The 22,803-nt window shown below is 42.9% G+C and overlaps 1 protein-coding gene across 2 annotated transcripts in view; it reads right to left on the reverse strand.

Moving 5' to 3' along the window:
* The window catches only part of smchd1 (structural maintenance of chromosomes flexible hinge domain containing 1), a 217,336-nt gene that overhangs the window by 42,567 nt on the left and 151,966 nt on the right, over positions 1-22,803 (reverse strand). For both annotated transcript variants that reach the window (XM_067979701.1, XM_067979694.1), the window contains exons 34-37: positions 17,764-17,825; positions 16,610-16,694; positions 9,211-9,342; positions 24-176 (exon numbers count right to left, since the gene is read on the reverse strand). In XM_067979701.1, the coding sequence (XP_067835802.1) occupies positions 24-176; positions 9,211-9,342; positions 16,610-16,694; positions 17,764-17,825 (432 nt within the window). The remainder of the gene's footprint in view (positions 1-23; positions 177-9,210; positions 9,343-16,609; positions 16,695-17,763; positions 17,826-22,803) is intronic.

A 22,803-nucleotide genomic window follows, 5' to 3' on the forward strand; every position in this document is an offset into this window, starting at 1 on the left:
AAGTTAAACTAAATTAAACTTACTGAAACAACAGAAGATCCTTGGTTGAGTTCAAACTCCAGATGGCTGATTTTTCCTTGAAACTGAGGAATCTCACTATCATCTTCAGTGGTACTTTTAATCGTAACCACCAACTTGCCACAAATATCCTCTCCAGCCGCATTGTTATATTCGTCCTAATTGCAAAGAACAAACATAAAGAGCCTTGTATGCATTACTTTATCAAATTTCTTAATATAAGTAAATCAAGTTCATGCAAGTGAATATAAATATCTGCAAGGAAAGATGCAAGGCTTTTTTTTGTAAGATTAGGTTGAGGGAGAAGGAACAAAAGCACAAACTATAAGTTTAAAAAAAAACTGACCGGAAGGAATATTACCTTAAATGACTCACAACCCAGTAGTATGGGGCACCGGTGTGGTAAAACAATCCACTGAAGTTTCTTTTAGAGAGGGAACCAGCAAAAATGGAGAAAATCAAAAGCAAGAATGGCCAAGACAGGAGGGAGAAGAGCAAACTGCGAGAGGAGGGAACAGAACAAATGGAATCAGCAAAGTTGGGATTTGATTACTGGGAACTAAGGGAGGAAGGATTTAGATAAATGGTACCGTGATAGGAGGAACCTGATCAACAGGAATGCGGTATCTCACTATGTTCGCTTGGAAACGCTTGGAAGGGAAGGGAGATTTGGATTGGAACAAGTTTGAATCCTGGCCACGTGGGACAGTTTTTTTTTCTAAAAAAAGGAAAATGTCAATTTTGAAACAAAGCTAAAATTATAAGCAGAAAATTAAAAATGGATCTGATTACTTCATTATGCAGATAGCATAGATCAAACGTTAGATGCTCAATACAGTATTAGACATAGGTTAGACAAGTTTTCTTAAAAAAACAGATGAGAAAGTGTATTATATAGAGCAGAGGTCCCCAAACATTTTATGCTGAGCCCTCCTTCGAAGATTCACATCTCATTTGTGCCCCCCTCTTTCTACCTGCCCTACTCACCTCAAATCAGCAATTTGGGGTCACGTATCGGGAATTTGAAAACGGAAGATTAATACAGATACCAATTCAGGAAAGAACGTCTGGACTGGTAGAAAACCGCTATAATATTGTCAAAAGACTGTTTACCTTCCGTGTGCCTGCAGCTGCTAAAGTGAATGTTAACGAAAGCCACCGATGCAGCCTCACATAGCCAGTGAAGGTTTGCTTTTGGGCAAACTCAACATAGCGTTGGATGTTTGAATCCCGTCGATTTGTATAAGCGGACGTTGGATTTATCAGAGCTGCTTCTGATGCAAGAACAAAGCAGCTCTAGCTAAATTCTTACCACAGCTCTCTAGTCCTACGACCATAGGTACACTTCCACTATTCCTTAAGTGGACTTCAAAGATTTCCATTGTAATTCCATCATCTTTTAGACCTTTCACTTAATCCTCCCTCGTTCCTTTCCCACTGGCTCAAAGTGTGCCCGTCTAAATCTTTCATTATTAAATCTAACTATACAATGATCATTAGGTCTCAAGTCTTCATGACTTCCAGGTAACTAAACATTTCTGGCACACTGTGAAATTAACATCTGCTCAGTACCTTGTTTTACATGTTGCCCTAGGCAATAATATTTATACTCTTCCTCCCTTCTTGGTTTTCATCGTGTATTTGTTTTACCTCTCTCATACTGAAATCTTCCATAATTAGTGCATTGTAATTTTCTGTAGCCTTGTTTCTTGCCTGATTTGCTATTCCTTGTTTGGCTTAAATTGGCAGTTATCAGCAGCTAACTACTTTGATGCTATTTTTTAAATTCAAATTGCTTCTACAATTATCTCTGACAAAAGCAGAGCGTCATATAAAATGTCTATTATATTTATTTTCTATGAAATCTTAGGCAAGTCATTATACTGCCAGTAATACCTCTAGGGGAGCTCACTATATCTATAGAGAACATAGACATGTAAAGGACAGTAACAGATCACGGTGGCCCATCTGGCCAATTGCAATGTCCAAGATAGATATCTCTCCTACTCCTTTATCAAATTTTGCTAGGTACTTAGCCAACATTCTCAAATTTGTTGATACATTTAGCCCAATTCATAGATTCACCACCCAATGCATAGTTAAATTTAAACCATATTTTTATCCACTCGCTTCTAGGTTTGAGGCAATGCTCTCTTGTAGTAGCTGTGACTATATCAAGCATAAATATTTACCTTGGCTTTACACATTAGGATGCCGAATATTTATACAAAATCACTCCAGTGTAAACATTCCTAGCTTCTACAACCTCAAAATTCAGGTGCCTAATCAGTTTATATTGCCAGTTTATTATCCCAATATCATGACTTGGCAATTGTCTATATTAAGTGACACCTGCTGCTTCTAAGTCAGGCTCCCCAATCTATTCAGGTCCTTCTGTAATTTGATTAGCCTATCCGTTGTTTACAGTCCCTCCCCGATCGGCATCATTTGCAAATTGGGGGAGTTTTGTTTGTCGCCACTTCCAAATCATTTATGTACACTGTAAACAGCAATGGTCCCAGCTCTGATCCCTGAGGCACCCAATTAGTTACCTCCTTCCAAGCCAATCCAGTTCCACATAGAACCATCCTTTGCTTACTCCCATTCAAATAATTTTTCATCCATTCCAGAAGTTCTCCATCTATGCCTTGCCTTCCAACCTTGTGGATCAATTGACTTTGTGACACTATAATCAGAAACATCAACTAAATTCCCCGTTCGCAAGATTTGTTATCTCCTCAAAGATGAACCTTGTCAGACATAGTATTTGTTTGTTTTTTTCAGGTGGCTGATCATCCATTCTTTCAGGATACCCTCCAGTACTTTCCCCACAATGGATGACAGGCTGACCAGCCTGTCATTCCCTAGGTTATCTCTTCGATCTTTTTACAGGTTGGCATCATGTTCCATTTTCTTTAATTCTCGGGCTCTAATCCTCAGGGAGCATTCAGTTCATTAAGACCCAAGAGTCTCTGCACTCTAGCTATATTGTTTCTCTGAGGAACAAGCATGAGATGGGCGTCAGCTACTCATCAATATAGAATAAGAGCATCTCACTATTGTGTTCTGATCTGGCTTGATTGACAATTCTCTATGCAGAGACAAATTCAACCTCAGTTTTGGTTGTGATGAAAGCAATGCTTGGGCTCCGTGCAGAAAGCAGAACATTTCCCATGCCTGTGTATAAACCTGTCTGGTCTGAATATATTTTAGTAACTTCAGACCATAACTTCATTTTCTTTACATCAGGGGATGCTTTTAACGTGGGTTAGGTCTACCAAGTATTTTCTTTTGGGGGGGGGGGGGGGGGGGGGGGGTGCAAAAAGAGACATTGACATTTAGAATAAAGACCCTCGGTCAGAACAGTATTTGCAGAGGATTTGACCCCATGATGTTGCCTGTTTTTAAAAAAACTCTTCCACTGTTTTGCCAGCTGTTTCAATTTTAATTCCTGATCTGCTGCATTTGTAGTTTTCCAACTTTGATTTTTCACTTGTGCGTTGGTTTAGCACAGTGGTAGTGCCACACAACACATTGGATGTTGTCCTCAGTGTGAAGACGGGACTTCGTCTCCACGAGGACTGTGCGGTGGTCACTCCTACCAATACTGTCATGGACAGATGCATCTGCGACAGGTAGATTGGTGAGGATGAGGTCCCTCGTGTTGATTCTCTCACCACCTGCCGCAGGTCTGGCAGCTATGTCCTTCAGGACACGGTCAGCTTGGTCAGTAGTGATGCTACCAAGCCACTCTTGGTGGTGGACATTAAAGTCCCCCACCCAGAGTACATTCTGTGCCCTTGCTACCTTCAGTGTTTCCTCCAAGTGATGCTCAACATGGAGGAGTACTGATACATCAGCTGAGGGAGGGCAGTAAGTGGTAATCAGCAGGAGGTTCCCTTGCCTATGTTTGAACTGATGCCACGAGATTCCACAGGGTCCAGAATCAATATCCAAGGGCCACTCCCTCCTGAGTGTATACCACCGTGCCGCCATCTCTGGTGGGTCTGTCCTGCAGGTGGGACAGGACATACCCAGGGATGGTGGAGGAGGAGTCTGGGACGTTGGCTGAAAGGTATGATTCTGAGAGTATGGCTGTGTCAGGCTGTTGCTTGACTAGTCTGTGGGACAACTCTCCCAATTTTGGCACAAGTCCCCAGATGTTAGCGAAGAGGACTTTGTAGGGTCGACTGGGCTGGTTTGCCTCTGCCTTTGTCGTGTCCGGTGCCTAGTAGTCCGATGCCGAGTGGTCCGACCAGTTTTATTCTTAATGACTTTTTGTAGCGGGATTGTACAACTGAGTGGCTTGCTAGGCCATTTCAGAGGGCAGTTAAGAATCAACTGCCCTCTGGCTTACATCCGAGGGTCTTGAGGGAAGTGGCAGTAGGGATTGTGGATGCTTTGGTAATAATTTTCCAAAATTCTCTGGACTCGGCAAAGGTCCCGGCAGATTGGAAAACTGCTAATGTAACACCCTTATTTAAAAAGGGTAGTAGGCAGAAGGCTGGAAATTATAGACCAGTTAGCCTAACATCTGTGGTGGGTAAAATTTTGGAGTCTATTATTAAGGAGACAGTAGCGGAACATTTGGATAAACATAATTTAATAGGACAAAGTCAGCATGGCTTTACGAAGGGGAAGTCATGTCTGACAAATTTGCTTGAGTTCTTTGAGGACATAACGTACAGGGTGGATAAAGGGGAACCAGTGGACGTAGTGTATTTGGACTTCCAGAAGGCATTCGACAAGGTGCCACATAAAAGATTATTGCTCAAGATAAAGAATCACTGGATTGGGGGTAATATTCTGGCATGGGTGGAGGATTGGTTATCTAACAGGAAGCAGAGTGTTGGGATAAATGGTACATTCTCGGACTGGCAACCGCAGGGGTCGGTGCTGGGTCCCCAACTCTTTACAATCTATATTAACGATTTGGAGGAGGGGACCGAGTGTAACGTATCAAAGTTTGCAGATGATACAAAGATGGGAGGGAAAGTAGAGAGTGAGGAGGACATAAAAAACCTACAAGGGGATATAGACAGACTGGGTGAGTGGGCGGAGATTTGGCAGATGCAATACAATATTGGAAAATGTGAGGTTATGCACTTTGGCAGGAAAAATCGGAGAGCAAGTTATTATCTTAATGGCGAGAAACTGGAAAGTATTGCAGTACAAAGGGATCTGGGGGTCCTAGTGCAAGAAAATCAAAAGTTAGTATGCAGGTGCAGCAGGTGATCAAGAAGGCCAACGGAATGTTGGCTTTTATTGCTAGGGGGATAGAATATAAAAACAGGGAGGTATTGCTGCAGTTATATAAGGTATTGGTGAGACCGCACCTGGAATACTGCATACAGTTTTGGTGTCCATACTTAAGAAAAGACATACTTGCTCTCGAGGCAGTACAAAGAAGGTTCACTCGGTTAATCCCGGGAACGAGGGGGCGGACATATGAGGAGAGGTTGAGTAGATTGGGACTCTACTCATTGGAGTTCAGAAGAATGAGAGGCGATCTTATTGAAACATACAAGATTGTGAAGGGGCTTGATCGGGTGGATGCGGTAAGGATGCTCCCAAGGATGGGTGAAACTAGAACTAGGGGGCATAATCTTAGAATAAGGGGCTGCTCTTTCAAAACTGAGATGAGGAGAAACTTCTTCACTCGGAGGGTAGTCGGTCTGTCGAATTTGCTGCCCCAGGAAGCTGTGGAAGCTACATCATTAAATAAATTTAAAACAGAAATAGACAGTTTTCTAGAAGTAAAGGGAATTAGGGGTTACGGGGAGCGGGCAGGAAATTGGACATGAATTTAGATTTAAGGTTAGGATCAGATCAGCCATGATCTTATTGAATGGCAGAGCAGGCTCGAGGGGCCGATTGGCCTACTCCTGCTCCTATTTCTTATGTTCTTATGTTCAACCACAATCTTTGTCCATTTTACCAACATCTCACAGCTTATCTTTTATTTCAGTTAAATTTTCTATTAGGCAGTTTGACGTTTGTCCAACCCATTAACTCCCTCACGACGATTGATGTATGTTGATTCTTCCCTCTCTCCCAACACAGTTTGTCTTTCGGTCCTCAGTTCCGATGAATCTCATAACCTGTCTTCTCTGCAGAAGTTGATTGACTTACTGGTGTTTTCAAAGTTTTCTACTTTTATTTCACACCATCAGCTTTCTCCATTTTCTCTGCCGCTTTCTACTGAGACCGTATTCTCTGATGGATTGCCCCTATTCCACTACCTGACCTGATTCTGCAGGCTTAGTTTCTGATCCACCACAGACATTTCACTTGTTCGGCTAGCTCTGATCTATTCATTGATTCCCATCCAGTGATAGATGCTGCTCCCATTCTGAATGATCCCTGCTTTGGTGCTCCGAACTCGGATCCTCCTCCCGCACCCTTCCGAACTCGGATCCTCCTCCCGCACCCTTCCGAACTCGGATCCTCCTCCCGCACCCTTCCGAACTCGGATCCTCCTCCCGCACCCTTCCGAACTCGGATCCTCCTCCCGCACCCTTCCGAACTCGGATCCTCCTCCCGCACCCTTCCGAACTCGGATCCTCCTCCCGCACCCTTCCGAACTCCGATCCTCCTCCCGCACCCTTCCGAACTCCGATCCTCCTCCCGCACCCTTCCGAACTCCGATCCTCCTCCCGCACCCTTCCGAACTCCGATCCTCCTCCCGCACCCTTCCGAACTCCGATCCTCCTCCCGCACCCTTCCGAACTCCGATCCTCCTCCCGCACCCTTCCGAACTCCGATCCTCCTCCCGCACCCTTCCATGGATTGGGTTGGGTAAGCTCCTCCAAGCTACCGCCACACTGCCTACAAGTTGATATCAACTCTTCACAGGGCCTCTGACTTCAACTTTAGATGTTTTCACTTTTTCTCCCCCCTGTACTTGGTTTACTTTCGTGACATGTTTCGACAAATTTCTGCCATGCCTTTGCAATCTGAATTCTTTGTCCCTATTTGCATGTGCGTTTTGGCCACCATTCCAGACCCAAGCATGTTACTTCAATCTGCCCTCCCCCCCACCCCCCCCCCCCCACTTTCATCTTTCTTCCTCGGCTGCACACTCTCACTTCTTGCTCTGAACGATTTGAAACATTAACACTGTTTTTCTCCACAGATGCTGCCTGACTTGCTGAGTATTTCCAGCATTTTCTGTTTTTATTTCAGATTTCCAGCAACTGCCGTATTTTGCTTTTGGTTTCATTTCTTCCCTCTGCCTTCCCACTATCATGCCACTGCTCCAGACTTAAACCCCTTCAAATAAATCCATGACAATTCTTTTTGCCTCTGTTGGCATTCTCCAAAGGGCCCAAAGTACATGTCACTCTCTCCTTACTAACAGCAAGCATCCATCCTCCTCTTCCATGGACTTCCCCACACAGAACTTTTCCCCATCCCATTCACCCCAACCACCACTTTGGATTCTGCCAGTGAATCAGCAATTACAACCCCTCCACATTTCCTTCCGGTGTCCATTTACTCATAAGCAAGGCCCTTGCCATCCATGACCTTATTATGGATCATTTTATTGACATCATAGCTTTGACTGAAACCTGGCTCAAGTGGTGACACTTTACCCTTTACCAAAACCTGTCTGCAGGCGGGAAAGACAGCGGTAGAAGGCTATAGCTGGAACTATTGGGGATGGTCCCCGGCAACCATGAAACATTGTGGGTTGATTTTGGAGGGGGGGGGGGGGGGGGGGGGGGGGCTGATCGCAGATGATTTGCTCGAGGGGCTTGGTGGTGGTGGTGGTGGTGGGGGGGAGGAAAGAGCAGGGAGCAGCACTCCTGCTCCTCCTGGCCCACAATCAGTGCTATAAAAAGCACTTACTGCTGGATTCAGCTGCTCCCACCTCCCTTTAGCTGCCAGGTTTCCCAAGCCATGGGAAACCCGGCCGGCCAGGAATGGAGCCTCATTTACATATTTAAATTATGGACCCGCCTCTCCAGAGCAGATTGCTTGGATGCCCCAAAAACCGCCGCGGTTAAAATGGAAGCAGGCTGGTTGGGTTCGGGTTACCCGTTTATTTTTACCCCCCTCCCAAAACCTGTTGGGGGGGGGGGGGGGGGGGGGGAAGATGGGTAAAATTACCCCCAACATGTTCAGATACCTGTGCTGCTTCCCCCTCCTCTCCTTCAAACCAAACCTCCTCACAAGCCCCGAAGCCCCATCTCTTAGTTTCTCTCCTCGCATACTCCCTCTAAGCTGAACCCATCTATGAAACCAACCTCTTGGTCCCCCAACCCCATGAAGCAGCCAACCACCCAACTTAGCTCCAGGCCCTATGCTAGCTGACAAAGTAAATAGTTCCTTCTCCTCTAGCACTGCTCCCCCCCAACTTTCAAAGTCGCTGTCGTCACCCCCTTCAAAAAAAATCCATAAACTAACATTCCATCTGCATTCTCCCTTTCCTCTCCAGAGTCCTTGAACACATTGCCACCTCCCAGATCCATGCCCATCTCTCCCACAACACCTTGTTTGAATCTTCCAATAATGGTTTCTGCCCCTCCTACAGCAATGAAACAGCCCTAACCAGTCACAAACTACACTCTGACTGTGATCGTGTCGCATTATCCGCTTCTCAACCTCTACATTCTTTGAATAGTCGACCACACCATCCTTGTCAAACGCCTCTGTTGTCCAGCTCTATGGGACTGCCCTCACTTGGTTCCATTCTTAACTATCCGATCATAACCAGAGCATCTCTAATAGCTTTGCTTCCCACCCCACACTGTCATTGTAGCTATGGCATTTTGGCTTTTTCTTCAATCACAATTCTGCCTTATTCAAATCCTTTTGCTTTCCTTCCCTTTACCTATAACATTTATTTCAAGCAATAACCAGCTATTTGTTTACATTTATATCCCAGTCCACCGACCATATTTAGATTTTAGAAATAATCTAAACCGAATCCCAATTTGCCAGATATTACCTACCTGACTGTGATTCAGTGACCCTTGCTGGAAAGCGCACATATGTGGACATTGGATGAAAGCAGAATTGGGCTCAGCTGTGATACCCTCCACAAGTAACCTGATGACAATCATTATCTGGGTTCACAGACATTGGGCAAGATTTTGAAGGGCTGTTGGTATCCATGGATTAGCGAGACAAAATGGTAAAAGTGATTGACATTTACATTTAACATAAGGAAAAGCAGAATTTTATTACCATGATCTTCAGACACAAATTTTTGACCAAGGTTCGATGGGCGACACTACGGACATTTGAGACAGTAGGAGTGGCTGGATGTTCTTCTGGCATTAATTTTACTGGCTCACCTGGTACCACGTTCAAAGTAATCTAGAATGAAAAAATAGCAAAAATGATATGGAAATATTTAATAAATGCAAACTTTATAAGTCAGTTCAGTAGTTCACAAGATAATTATAGATGAGGAAGTACCATCTTAGTGCATCCATCAAGACCCTAAAATCCTCCAGCTCCAGCAGTTGTTTCTTAAATGATTGCAGTGTTTTCACCTCTACTACTCCATCTGGTTTTCCAAATTTACTCTTTTTGTAGCATTTACTATTTTATGTGCCTCCTTTCCAGCCTGAAAAGCCAAAGTTTCCCATCTTTTCTCATGACTCAGACCTTTCACAATGGGGGATCAGCTGTGTGACTCTTTTCTACACTGGCTCCATTGTCACCTTCATCCCTGTGACAGAAAATGGACAGTATACAAAGGTGTGGTATGACCAGGTCACTATACAGTTTGAATATGACTTCCACCGACATATATTCCAGTCCTTTGGCTGCACAGTTTAACATTCTATTTTGTTGATTGCTGCTCTGCATTAGTCAGATATGTTCACCGTTGAGTCAACTAAGATGTCGAGGTCTCCCTCAATTTCATAGTTAGCTATTTCAAAACCATTAATGGAGTATAGTATATCTGTTATCCATTTTTCCTTCCCTTCTGCAATACTTCCAACAGGTCTTAAATTTCATGTCATAATTTTGTCTATTTACATACTTTGTCCAGCTCATTTCATATTCAGAGTTGCCTCCTCTGATTCTATCACCCCTCCGAGTTTGGCATCATTTGCAAATTTGACCCATTTGCATGGAGTTCCTGAACCCAAATCATTGATGTAAATTAGAAATAGTAGTGCCAGCAACACTAATCTCTGTAGCACCCCACTCAGTAATTGGCCCTACTTCTATATAGCTCAACTAACAAGTATCCATTGTTTTCTACCCATTGGCTGGTTTCTTATCCATTCCTAAGATTTACTGTGAAACCCATAGTTCTACACAACTAATAGGTTTGTGTGTGGAACGTTGTCAAATGCCTTTTGTAAGTCTAGGTATATCACGCCATAGAGTATTCCGCAGTCCCCTTGAATGGTCAAAAAGGTTGGTAGGCAGGATCTTCCCCTCTGGAGTCATGCTGACTACTGTTTAGTAGGCTTTTGTTGTACAGATGATACTCAACTTTCCACTTGATGATTGATCCCATTATCTGAGGTAGGACGAATGAGTGTTGTTGTCAGTGTCTTGGTCTTACTTTTTTTTTGAATATGGGCATGTTAGCCTGTTTCCAATCTGTAAATATATCCGTAGTGCCCAGTTACGCCTTCATAAAGGATCAGTGCCTCACAAATCTCCAGTCTCTATCAATACTGGAGTGTAAATACTATCTGTTCCTGGGGATTTGTTTGTTTTGAGCCTATCTAGAACTGCCATCTCATTTATATTGATGCCATTTTTCGGGCAGTGTCGTGGGAGGAGGTAAATGGACAGATGTGGTGGTGAGGAGGGCCTGTTGTAAATGGCAAAAAATGATCCGACAAATGCAAATGTGAGGTGGAAGGTGAGGAACAAGGGGGACCCTGCTGTTGACAGCAGGGGAGGGTGTCAGGGCAGAAGATGGGACAGACCGAGTGAAGAATCCTGTCAACCACTGCTACAAAAGGAAACCTGGCTGAAAGAGGGGGATAATTGGGGGTCACCACTGACCAGAAACTTAACTGGACCAGCCATATAAATACTGTGGCTACAAGAGCAGGTCAGAGGCTGGGTATTCTGTGGCGAGTGACTCACCTCCTGACTCCCCAAAGCCTTTCCACCATCTACAAGGCACAAGTCAGGAGTGTGATGGAATACTCTCCACTTGCCTGGATGAGTGCAGCACCAACACCACTCAAGAAGCTCGACACCATCCAGGACAAAGCAGCCCACTTGATTGGCAACCCATCCACCACCCTAAACATTCACTCCCTTCACCACTGGCGCACAGTGGCTGCAGTGTGTACCATCCACAGGATGCACTGCAGCAACTCGCCAAGGCATCTTCGACAGCACCTCCCAAACCCGCGACCTCTACCACCTAGAAGGACAAGAGCAGCAGGCACATGAGAACACCACCACCTGCACATTCCCCTCCAAGTCACACACCATCCCGACTTGGAAATATAATCGCCGTTCCTTCATTGTCGCTGGGTCAAAATCCTGGAACTCCCTTCCTAACAGCAGTGTGGGAGAACCTTCACCACATGGACTGCAGCGGTTCAAGAAGGCGGCTCACCACCACCTTCTCAAGGGCTATTAGGGATGGGCAATAAATGCTGGCCTCGCCAGCGACGCCCACATCCCATGAACGAATAAAAAAAATTGGCAGCTCAATATCCCTGGATATAGTGTTTTCAGGCAGGATAGAGTGGGTGATAAAAAAAGGAGGGGGGTGGCATTATTGGTTAAAGAATCAATTACAGTTGTGCTAAATGGATCATCAATTGAGGCCATATGAGTTGAGCTAAGAAATAGAAAAGGGGCAGTCACACAACGAGTGTACTATAGACCCCTGAATAGTGAACGGGAGATAGAAGAACAAACATGTAGGCAAATTTCTGAGTGCAAAAATAAGAGGGCAATAATAGTAGGGGACTTCAACTACCCTAACATCAACTGGGATTCAAACAGTGAGAGGGGCACAGGGCGCAAAATTTTTGATCGGTGTCCAGCAGAACTTTTTTAGCCAGTACGCGACAAGCCCAGCAAGAGGGGATGCAATTCTAGATTTAGCCATGGGAAATGAAGATGGGCAACTGGGTGAAGTGACAGTGGGTGACCATATTGGGGATAGTGACCACATTATTATGGAAAAAGACAGAGTTAAATCAGGAGTAAATGTTTTAAATTAGGGGAAGGCAAATTTTACAGAACTAAGAGGTGATTTGGCAGAAGTGGACTGGACACAACTACTTTAGGAGAAATCAGTGGCAAGCTAGTGGGAGGCACTAAAAAGTGAAATTCTACGGGTACAATGCAGACATGTCCCCTCAAAGAAAAAGGGTGGCACTGCCAAATTTCGAGCCCCCTGGTTGTCTAGAAGTAAACGGGGCAAGATAAAACAGAAAAAGAAAGCTTATGACTGTCACAGAAAACTAAATACTGCAGAAAGCCTAGAGAAGTATAGAAAGTACAGGGATGATGTAAAAAGGGAAATAAGGAAAGCAAAGAGATGGCATGAGAAAATATTAGCTAGAAAGATTAAAGAAAACCCAAAGATGTTTTATCAGTACATTAAGAACAAGAGGATAGCTATGGAAAAGATTGGACCTATCAGGGATGATAAGGGTAACTTGTGTGTAGAAGCAGAGGTTGTGGGTAGGGTTTTAAATGAATATTTTGTCTCCATATTCACAGAGGAAAGGGATGATCCGGACGTAGTAGTTGAAGAGGAGGTGTGAAATATTGGCTAAGGTAAACATAATGAGAGGTGACATAATAAGGTGACATAATCATGTCTCACGAATTTGATTGAGTTTTTTGAAGGGGTAACCAAGAAGATAGATGAGGGCTGTGCAGTAGACGTGGTCTACATGGACTTCAGCAAAGCCTTTGACAAGGTACCGCATGGTAGGTTGTTACATAAGGTTAAATCTCATGGGATCCAAGGTGAGGTAGCCAATTGGATACAAAATTGGCTTGACGACAGAAGACAGAGGGTGGTTGTAGAGGGTTGTTTTTCAAACTGGATGCCTGTGTTCAGCGGTGTGCCTCAGGGATCGGTGCTGGGTCCGCTGTTATGTGTTATTTATATTAATGATTTGGATGAGAATTTAGGAGGCATGGTTAGTAAGTTTGCAGATGACACCAAGATTGGTGGCATTGTGGACAGTGAAGAAGGTTATCTAGGATTGCAACGGGATCTTGATAAATTGGGCCAGTGGGCCGATGAATGGCAGATGGAGTTTAATTTAGATAAATGTGAGGTGATGCATTTTGGTAGATCGAATCGGGCCAGGACCTACTCCGTTAATGGTAGGGCGTTGGGGAGAGTTATAGAACAAAGAGATCTAGGAGTACAGGTTCATAGCTCCTTGAAAGTGGAGTCACAGGTGGATAGGGTGGTGAAGAAGGCATTTGGCATGCTTGGTTTCATTGGTCAGAACATTGAATGCAGGAATTGGGATGTCTTGTTGAAGTTGTACAAGACATTAGTAAGGCCACACTTGGAATACTGTGTACAGTTCTGGTCACCCTATTATAGAAAGGATATTATTAAACTGGAAAGAGTGCAGAAAAGATTTACTAGGATGCTACCGGGGATGGTTTGACTTATAGGGAGAGGTTAGACAGACTGGGACTTTTTTCCCTGGAGAGTAGGAGGTTTAGGGGTGATCTTATAGAAGTCTATAAAATAATGAGGGGCATAGATAAGGTCGATAGTCAAAATCTTTTCCCAAAGGTAGGGGAGTCTATAACGAGGGGGCATAGATTTAAGGTGAGAGGGGAGAGATACAAAAGGGTCCAGAGGGGCAATTTTTTCACTCAAAGGGTGGTGAGTGTCTGGAACGAGCTGCCAGAGGCAGTAGTAGAGGCGGGTACAATTTTGTCTTTTAAAAAGCATTTGGACAGTTACATGGGTAAGATGGGTATAGAGGGATATGGGCCAAGTGCAGGAAATTGGGACTAGCTTAGTGGTAAAAACTGGGCGACATGGACATGTTGGGCCGAAGGGCCTGTTTCCATGTTGTAACTTCTATGATTCTATAATAAGTATGAGAGGGACTGGAATCCTTGAAAGTTGATAAGTCTCCAGGGCCGGATGGATTATTTCCTGGGCTATTGAAGGAAGCCAGGGTGGAAATAGCGGATGCTCTGAAGATCATTTTCCAATCCTCACTAGATACAGGGGAGGTACCGGAGGACTGGAAGACTGCAAACATAGTACCATTGTTTAAAAAGGGGTACGAGGGAAAGGCCGAACAATTATAGGCCGGTCAGTCTTACCTCGGTGGTGGGCAAACCATTAGAATCAATACTGAGACATGGTTTAATCAGGGATAGTCAGCTTGGATTTGTTCAGGGAAGGTCATGCCTTACAAATCTGATTAAATTCTTTCAGGAAATGACAAGGAGGATTGATGAGGGTAGTGCAGTGGATGTTGTCTACATGGATTTTAGTAAGGCATTTGACAAGGTCCCACATGGCAGACTGGTCAGAAAGGTAAAAGCCCATGTGATACAGGGAAACGTAGCAAATTGGATCCAAAATTGGCTCAGTAACAGGAAACAAAGGGTAAAAGTCGATGGTTGTCTATGCGAATGGAAATCTGTTTCCAGTGGTGTGCCACAGGGCTCAGTGTTGGGTCCCTTGCTGTTTGTGGTTTATATTAATGACTTGAATGTAGGGGGCATGATTGGCAAATTTGAAGACACAAAATTTGGCTGTGTAGTTGATAGTGAAGAGGATAGCTGTAGACTTCAAGATGTTATCAATGGGTCGGTGGAGTGGGCAGAAAAGTGGCAAATGGAGATCAACCCGGAGAAGTGTGAGGTAATGCACTTCGGGAGGGCAAACAGTAAAAGGGAATATATTGAGAGGGGTAGAGGAAGAGAGAGGCCTTGGAGTGCATGTGCACAGGTCCCTGAAGGTGGCAGTATAGGTAGATAAGGTTGTGAAGAAGGCATACGGAATGCTCTCTGTTGTTAGCCGAGGTATAGAATACAAAAGCAGGGATGTAATGATCGACTGTATAAAATGCTGGTAAGGCCACAGCTGCAGTATTGTGTGCAGTTCTAGTCACCACATTACAGGAAGGACATAATTGCTCTGGAGAGAGTGCAGAGAAGATTTACAAGAATGTTGCCATGGCTTGAAAATTGCAGCTATGAGGAAAGATTGGATAGGCTGGGGTTGTTTTCCTTGGAACAGAGGAGGCTGAGGGGTGACTTGATTGAGGCGTACAAAATCATGAGGGGTCCAAATAGAGTAGACAGAAAGTACCCGTTTCCCCTAGCGGAGAGTTCAAGAACTAGAGGACATAGATTTAAGCTGATTGGCGGAAGGATTAGAGGGGACGTGAGAAAAACCTTTTTTACCCAGAGGGTGGTGGGTGTATGGAATTCGCTGCCCGAATTGGTGGTAGAGGCAAGGACCCTCAACTCTTAAAAAGTACCTGGACCTGCAGGGCTATGGACTGGGTGCTGGAAGGTGGGATTAGAATAGGCACCTGGTTGTTCTTCCAGCCGGCGCGGACACGATGGGCCGAATGGCCCCCTTCTGTGCTGTATCTTTTCTATGCTTCTATGGTGAGGAAAACCTGGGGTGTTTCAGAAACTGGTGTGGAAAGTGGAGTCAGAAAATCTGACACACAGAGAAAGCAATGGAGTCCTTACAAACATTGGGACATAAGCCAAGTAAATGGGAGAGCAAATGGGCACGTAATAAATGGGAGAGCAAACGGGGCGTGTAATAAATGTCTTTGGAATGCCCATTGCCAGAGATGGAGGGAGAAGAGACAGGAAAGAGAAAGCAAGAGTCATAGATCGACCATCTAAAAGGTTACGGGATGGATGGAAATAGGAAGCACTGTAAATTAATTTTGAGATTGTTGGTGGGGTTCTGAGTTCACAGTGTTGCCCAGTTCTCCCTCCTCTGGACTTGCAGATCCACTGTTTTGCCAGTATCTACTGTTTCGACTAGCTGTCCAAAAGGTATTGGCCATGGAAAGTCAGGATAAAGCAAATTGCCCTCATTATGCATTAGTGATGCTGTAGATATAGTTGCAGGGACTTACAGCTTCAGGAGCTCCATCTAGTAGATGTGGACAAGTGCAGGTGAGATTATGTGTCACAGAATGGAGATGCTTAAATAAGGAGTGCGCAACATACATAGCAAATTTAACTGATTGATTCTGATCTGCTATATTTGCCAATTCTTTTCTTTCTCCATTTTTTCACCTTTTGGTTTATGAGGCCCCACCCATGTCTTTTCATCCTCCTATTTCCACATCTTTCATCCTTTGTCTTTCCATCACTTCATGATCATCTATTATATTTAATAGTTTTCTGTTAAAGAGTTTAAAGATCATTCAATCCATTATCTCCCTTTGATTAACCTCTTGATTCTCCCCCATTTTCTTCATCTTTCTAAAATACAGGGTATCGTTCAGTCTTCAGTTCTGAGTGCATACCTCAAATGTCATAACATATCTTCAGATGCTGTGTATTTCCAAAATTGTGCGATTTTATTTCAGTTTTCTAGCATTTTCATTTTTTTTTATTACACAGATATGAAATCTTTAAAAGGGTTGCAGCACAAAAGTAATCATACCTGTTCACTATAGAGCATGGTCTTGTCCTGTGAATAAGCAAACTGAATGGAATGCACTCCTGTCCGCTCTGGAAGGATTTTATCCCTGAAATGTAAATTACACAGTAAGAACTTGAACAACAATTTAGGTACAAATATCTGAATGAGGCTACATGGAGGTTAATATCCAGGGAGCACATTATGGAATTCTGGAAATTGGAGGTGCATGCATTCATCAAGAGACAAATAAAAAGGAGGCGTTTGCTTTTTTAAAATTATGTAATTTAAGTAGATTTTTTAGGACAAAGTTCTAATTATATCAGAGTTGGAGTGTTACTTAGTTGAAAACTGTGAAAGAGCTACACGAATCTCAGTAAAAGGTACAAATTATTAACCTATAATATTTCAGCAATCTTTCAATTCCACTGATTATGGCAATTCAGCTCTCATATAAACTAGTCTCATTAACTCTGTATCTGAGCTTTTTGTGAGGAACAGAAAGTCAATGTTAGAGATGTTGACCCAATTGTCACTGAGACTGTGGCTGTGACATGTACTGCAAGTTTAATATCAGTTATTAAGACTAATTTGCAGCAAAATACAACTGCACTTCACAAATTCTCAGTTTGCCATCAGTGGCAAGAACACTTGAAAAGATGGCCTTGCACCATTTGGATTCTACACCAAGCAAAATACAACATTAAAAACACAGGCAGTGTACTAAACGAATGCCCAAAGTATCTTAAGAGCGCAAGAACTTAAGAAGTAGGAGCAAGAGTAGGCTATACAGCCCCTAAAGCCTGCTCCACCATTCAATAAGGGCATGGCTGCTCTTCGATCTCAACTCCACTTTCCCGTTGATCCCCATATCCCTGGATTCCAAAAATCTATCTATTTCAGCCTTGAATATACTCAACGACTCAGCATCCACAGCCCTCTGGAGTACAGAATGCCAAAGACTTACAACCCTCAGTGAAGAAATTCCTCCTCATCTCAGTCTTAAATGGCCAACCCCATATTCTGCGACTATGTCCCCGAGTTCTAGATTTTCCAGCCAGGGGCCCTTAAAAACATCTTAGGACTTTTCCTCTACATTACAAGCATTGTATAAATGCAAGATGTTGTTTCACAACATAAAACATGAAATTGAGCCATAAAAGAAGAGTTATGAATACCTGAAATAAAAACATCCCTCTTTGTCACTTTCCCGTCCTTTGTTACAGTTTAGAACTGTGGCCTAAACAAAAAAGTGCAGAGATGGTTAAAATTTTAGGAGTAAAGTCTAGATATATAATGTACACAGCAATAATATTTACTTTGTATACAGAATAAATTCAACCTGTAATTGTGGCAACAAAACAGGATTCTCCATTCAAGTATAAGAAAAAGATTGCACTTTAAAATTTGAAAACCATAATTCATAACAGGGTCTCCATATAATTTGTACTGAAACCGTGCAATCATGGGGAAAAAAACTCCTTCAACAAACTTTCCTTCCCAGAAGCCAAGCTCCCCCCTCCCAAAAAAAGAGTAATTGCTTTGCTGAAAGGAACACTTCATGGATATTCAGAAGCTACATTACAACAGTGATTACACTTCAAAAAGTACTTCATAGGCTGTAAAGCGCTTTGGGACATCCTGAAGTTGTGAAAGGCACTATATAAATGCAGATTCTGTGTCATTTATTACCTCTTTTCTCACAAAGCTTATAAAGACCACAGCCAAAATCTCTCTCAAACCAAGCCTGCTGGCAGCACCTATCTTGTTCGTCCCAGGTTTACACTTTTACTTTCTGAAAACTTGCCATTTTTCATACTCCAATCATAAAGATTTTATGCATGGTATGAAATAGAATACTGTATAATTTTGAGTTCACCCTTGTTCTTCAAAATGAAGTCCCCCTGTACAATACCATGGGTATTTACTCAAAGGAAGGATCTGTTTAGTATCCATGGCAGAAGCTAATGCAGCCATATCAAACTGTACATCCATCTTTGCAGGAAATCCAAATAGCATTTTTTTTAATATATAAATTAAAGCATACGCTACACGATTGCCTTGTAAGTGTCCTCTAATGCAATATGCTTAAAATTAACCCAATAAATTGACTACTTTCTTGTAGAATAGTCCTTAAATTTTACCAGATCAGGATGCTCAATGAACAAAGTATGCAAGTTCACTCATCCTCCAGCCTTGCAAAATAGCCATTACAATGTCAGCAGTCCATTTAAAGGAATATGACAGAACTGACCCAGGTTCTGAAATTTGGAATCCAGTTACCTGTATTGTTTTATGTTTAAAATCACCTTCCTGGTTTCAAGTAAAGTTTGAAATTTTGGGGTGCCCTGGACTGTCCTCTATTACTGAGGCCATGCAGACATGTTGGGCTTCTTTTTCTGACTTTCTGTCATCTAAGGCACAGTGATAAATGATAATGATGTACCATTTCTGGAGCACAATTGGTGAGCTAGCTCCTCTGCCTCAGTCTTACAAATGAAACAGACATCAATTATCCCTGGCAGCAGTGGTCCATACAAATAGATTCATATTAATTTATTTTGAATTCAAATTATATTCCACTCTCCCTTACGAAACTTATAAACTTTACCCCTCCTCCCCCAAAGTAACAGAGTACGCTGATCAAATAAGCATTGGCTCAGAATTTGCTGGAGCGGGACAACTCACTGTGTGCCCAGTGAGACTTATTCCTGTACCCTTTGCTCAAAAATTGTTTTGAGCACAAAGTTGCTGGTAGTGTGAGCACATAACAGGGAAACAGGGCATCTGGGACCTTGGTGAATGATGGGACCAACAGGGTATCTCTCCTTAACCACTGAGATTTAAGGACTGAGAAATAAACAAAGGATGGACTGAGAAGGAGGGTGAATTAGGGTGGGTAAATTCAATGTCAAATCAGGAAGAGAAAGAGAAACAAAGTGGGAAAGAAAGATTGGATTAAGATAGAGAACAGAGACAGAAAGGAAAAGAATTTTATTTAATTTTAAAATTTGACATTTTTAAAATCTCCAACAATTCACAATGAGACTCCATACTTTTAATTGTTCATTTTCTGGGCAACTGCAGGTTCCACAAGTACACCGATGACACCCAGGTCTACCTCACCACCACCTCCCTCGACCCCTCCACTGTATGATGTGTCACACATTTGTCCGACTGGATGAGCAAAAATTTCCTCCAACTAAATATTGGGAAGACTGAAGCCATTGTCTTCCCCTCTACAAACTCCGTTCGCTAGCCACCGACTCGGTTCCCTCCCCCTGGCCGTTGTGAGGCTGAAACAGACCGTTCGCAATCTTGGTGTCCTATTTGACCATGAGCATCCGACCACATATTCACTCCATCACCAGGACTGCTTACTTCCACCTCCGTAACATCGCCCATCTCCATCCCTGCCTCAGCTCATATGCTGCTGAAACCCTCATCCATGCCTTTTTTTACCTCTAGATTTGACTATTCCTATGCTCTCCTGGTCAGCCTCCCACCCTCCATAAACTTGAGCTCATCCAAAACTCGCACCAGGTCCTGTTTATCCATCACCCTTGTGATCGCTGACCTACATTGGCTCCCGGTCTGGGAACGCCTTGATTTTAAAATTCTCATCCTTGTTTTCGAATCCCTCCATGGCCTCACTCCTCCCTACCTCTGTAACCTCCTCCAACTCTACAAGCTTCAGAGAGCTCTGCGCTCCTCCAATTCTTACTTCTTGCGTATCCCCGATTTTAACTGCTCCACCATTGGCGTCCATGCCTTTAGCTGCCTAGGCCATAAGCTCTGGAATTCCCTCCCAAAACCTCTCCGCAACCTCCATCCTACTTTAAAACGCTCCTTAAAAACTTTCACCTGTCCTAATATCTCCTTATGTGGCTTGGTGTCAAATTTTGTTTGAAAAATCACACCTGTGAAGCGTCTTGGGAATTACTCAAACTACTAGGGTTTCAAATTGTGGAACCCATAGTATTCAAGTATTCTGTTGAAGATCATATCCATAAAGCTACAAGTTCAAAAATGGTGGGGAGGGGTACATCTGTCCACATGGGCGGTTTGCCCAAATCCCCTAAATAGGACAATTAAATGCTGTTAAAACAGCTTAATGAACCACAATGGAATTGGATTTTAGCCTTGTATCTACCATACACTGCATGTAGAACCCTAGGAGTACCTATGCATGAGGGAATTTTATTTGGTGAATGAGGGCAAACAGTTTCTATTTGCTACTATAATCCTTTCAAATGGTTGACGTTTTGGAAGACAGACCTGCATTTATACAGCATTTTTCAGTTCATTAAACGTCCCAAGCCACTTCACAGCCAATGAATTACTTTTGAATTTTAGCCTCTTGTGACAGACATACGTGGCAGCCAATTTACGTACAGCAAGATCCCACTAACAGCAATTAGGCAAATGACCAATTAATCTGCTTTTGCTGTTAATGGAGGATGAATGTTGGCCGGGATATCCGAACACTCTGCTCTTTCGATGAGTACCTTTGGTTTATTACATAAATCTGAACAAGCAGATAGGATCTCGGTTGGACATCTCATCCGAAAGAGTGCAGTATTTCCTCAGCACTGCACTGAAATATCAGCCTATACTATGAATAAGAAGTTGTGGTTTCAAGCCCCATTCCAGAATTTGAGCAGAGGTCAGTATTACTACTGAGCTAAGCTAACACTTGGAAACCACACAGTGCCACTTTGCAACATTGAACCGTAAATGTTTAGTCCATCTATTTTAATAACCAAGTTGTCAGTCAAGTCTATAAAGAGTCAGGGTGCCAGAACTCTTCCTTTGGAAGATTACATCTTCATTAAGAGAACGAAAGGTCAAGTTTCCAGGAAAGAAAAGCTGGAGAACTATGGTTTCTGTGGATGTCATGAAGTTTCAGTTTTCCTTGAGCCCTTACAAAAGGCAAAATGCACAGGATCTTACCCTCTCAAGAAATGGTAATGTTATCACAGGTAGACAGTGTGGTTTCTCCATCAGAAGATTCAAATACCTGTACTTGTCTGTGGTGATAAGGTCTATCTCTTGGGCAATGCCATTTTCTGGAATATGCATCCTGATGGAGACTACTTGTGGGTTGTACTATGATGTTACTGAGGAGCTATGCCAATGTATAATGTTCCTGGTGGTATACACACATCTTTGCACCTTATACACATGCACAAAATTTGCAAAGGACTCTTGCAAGGGGACAGAGGCCTTATCCCTACTGCTTCAGTAATTTGATTATTGTGTTGTCTCTCCACAGTATTTAGTATCTGAAAATAACAGACAGCTAGTACCAATGCCCAGAATTAGTCTGATATTTGCCAAAACATCTTTCCACCGAACAGCTTTTATAGATGCAGTTTTCAACCAGATCAACTGAAAAAAAATGGCAACTATTCAGTTGCAGGAACACTATGAAAATCCAAACATCTCAAATAAAAAGAGTATATTTGGCTGTGATTCTAAAGCTTTGTGGTAAGGCAGTTGCTCCTGGTAGTTTCAGGAACTAGGTGCAATGGGTATTGGGCGAAGACAAAGTACTTGAATAACTTATTTGTAATGCTAAATTTTTAAACGTCCCCATGGACTTCATATTGCACAGCAGCAGTAAATAGGGTGAATATTTAAAAATAATTTTGTGAAGATGGTGTTTACATTTTTCCTTAATCAAACAGAGGACAAAAATGTATGTAATATATATGCACACTCTGCTGAAGTGGTAAAAAGATTTACGTCCCAGATAGAGGTTCCTGAATTGAGTGTTGTGTCGCCATCAGTTCAACTCATTTGCATCAAGTGGACTAAGATAAAATCTCACCAGTCAAAGTCAGGCCACATGGAAGCAAGATTATCCACCTCTAACAGGAGAAAGTGGCATGAACGACACCCATGAAAGTGTTTACAACTAAGGTTAAAATGTAGTGGAAGTGAGCAACTTTGTTAGGGAGAGAAAAAAAATCCATATTGAGACATTAAATTAACATTAATGTGGAAAGAACTGAGCTTATTAAACAGATTGGGTCAAAATTCAGTTGTTTTACTGCACTAAGATCTATAGTTGTAACTTATTTTAGTGACACCAAAACGTTATTGAACAGCTACCTACTCTTTAAAACATTAATGATAAATTCAGTGAGCCTATGCTTCTGAAGCAGTACCCTGCTAGACAGGAACGATAGCCAGAGAGTTAGAGTAGAACATCA

This window comes from Heptranchias perlo, chromosome 3, assembly GCF_035084215.1.
Source record: "Heptranchias perlo isolate sHepPer1 chromosome 3, sHepPer1.hap1, whole genome shotgun sequence".
In the NCBI taxonomy this organism is placed as follows: domain Eukaryota; kingdom Metazoa; phylum Chordata; class Chondrichthyes; order Hexanchiformes; family Hexanchidae; genus Heptranchias; species Heptranchias perlo.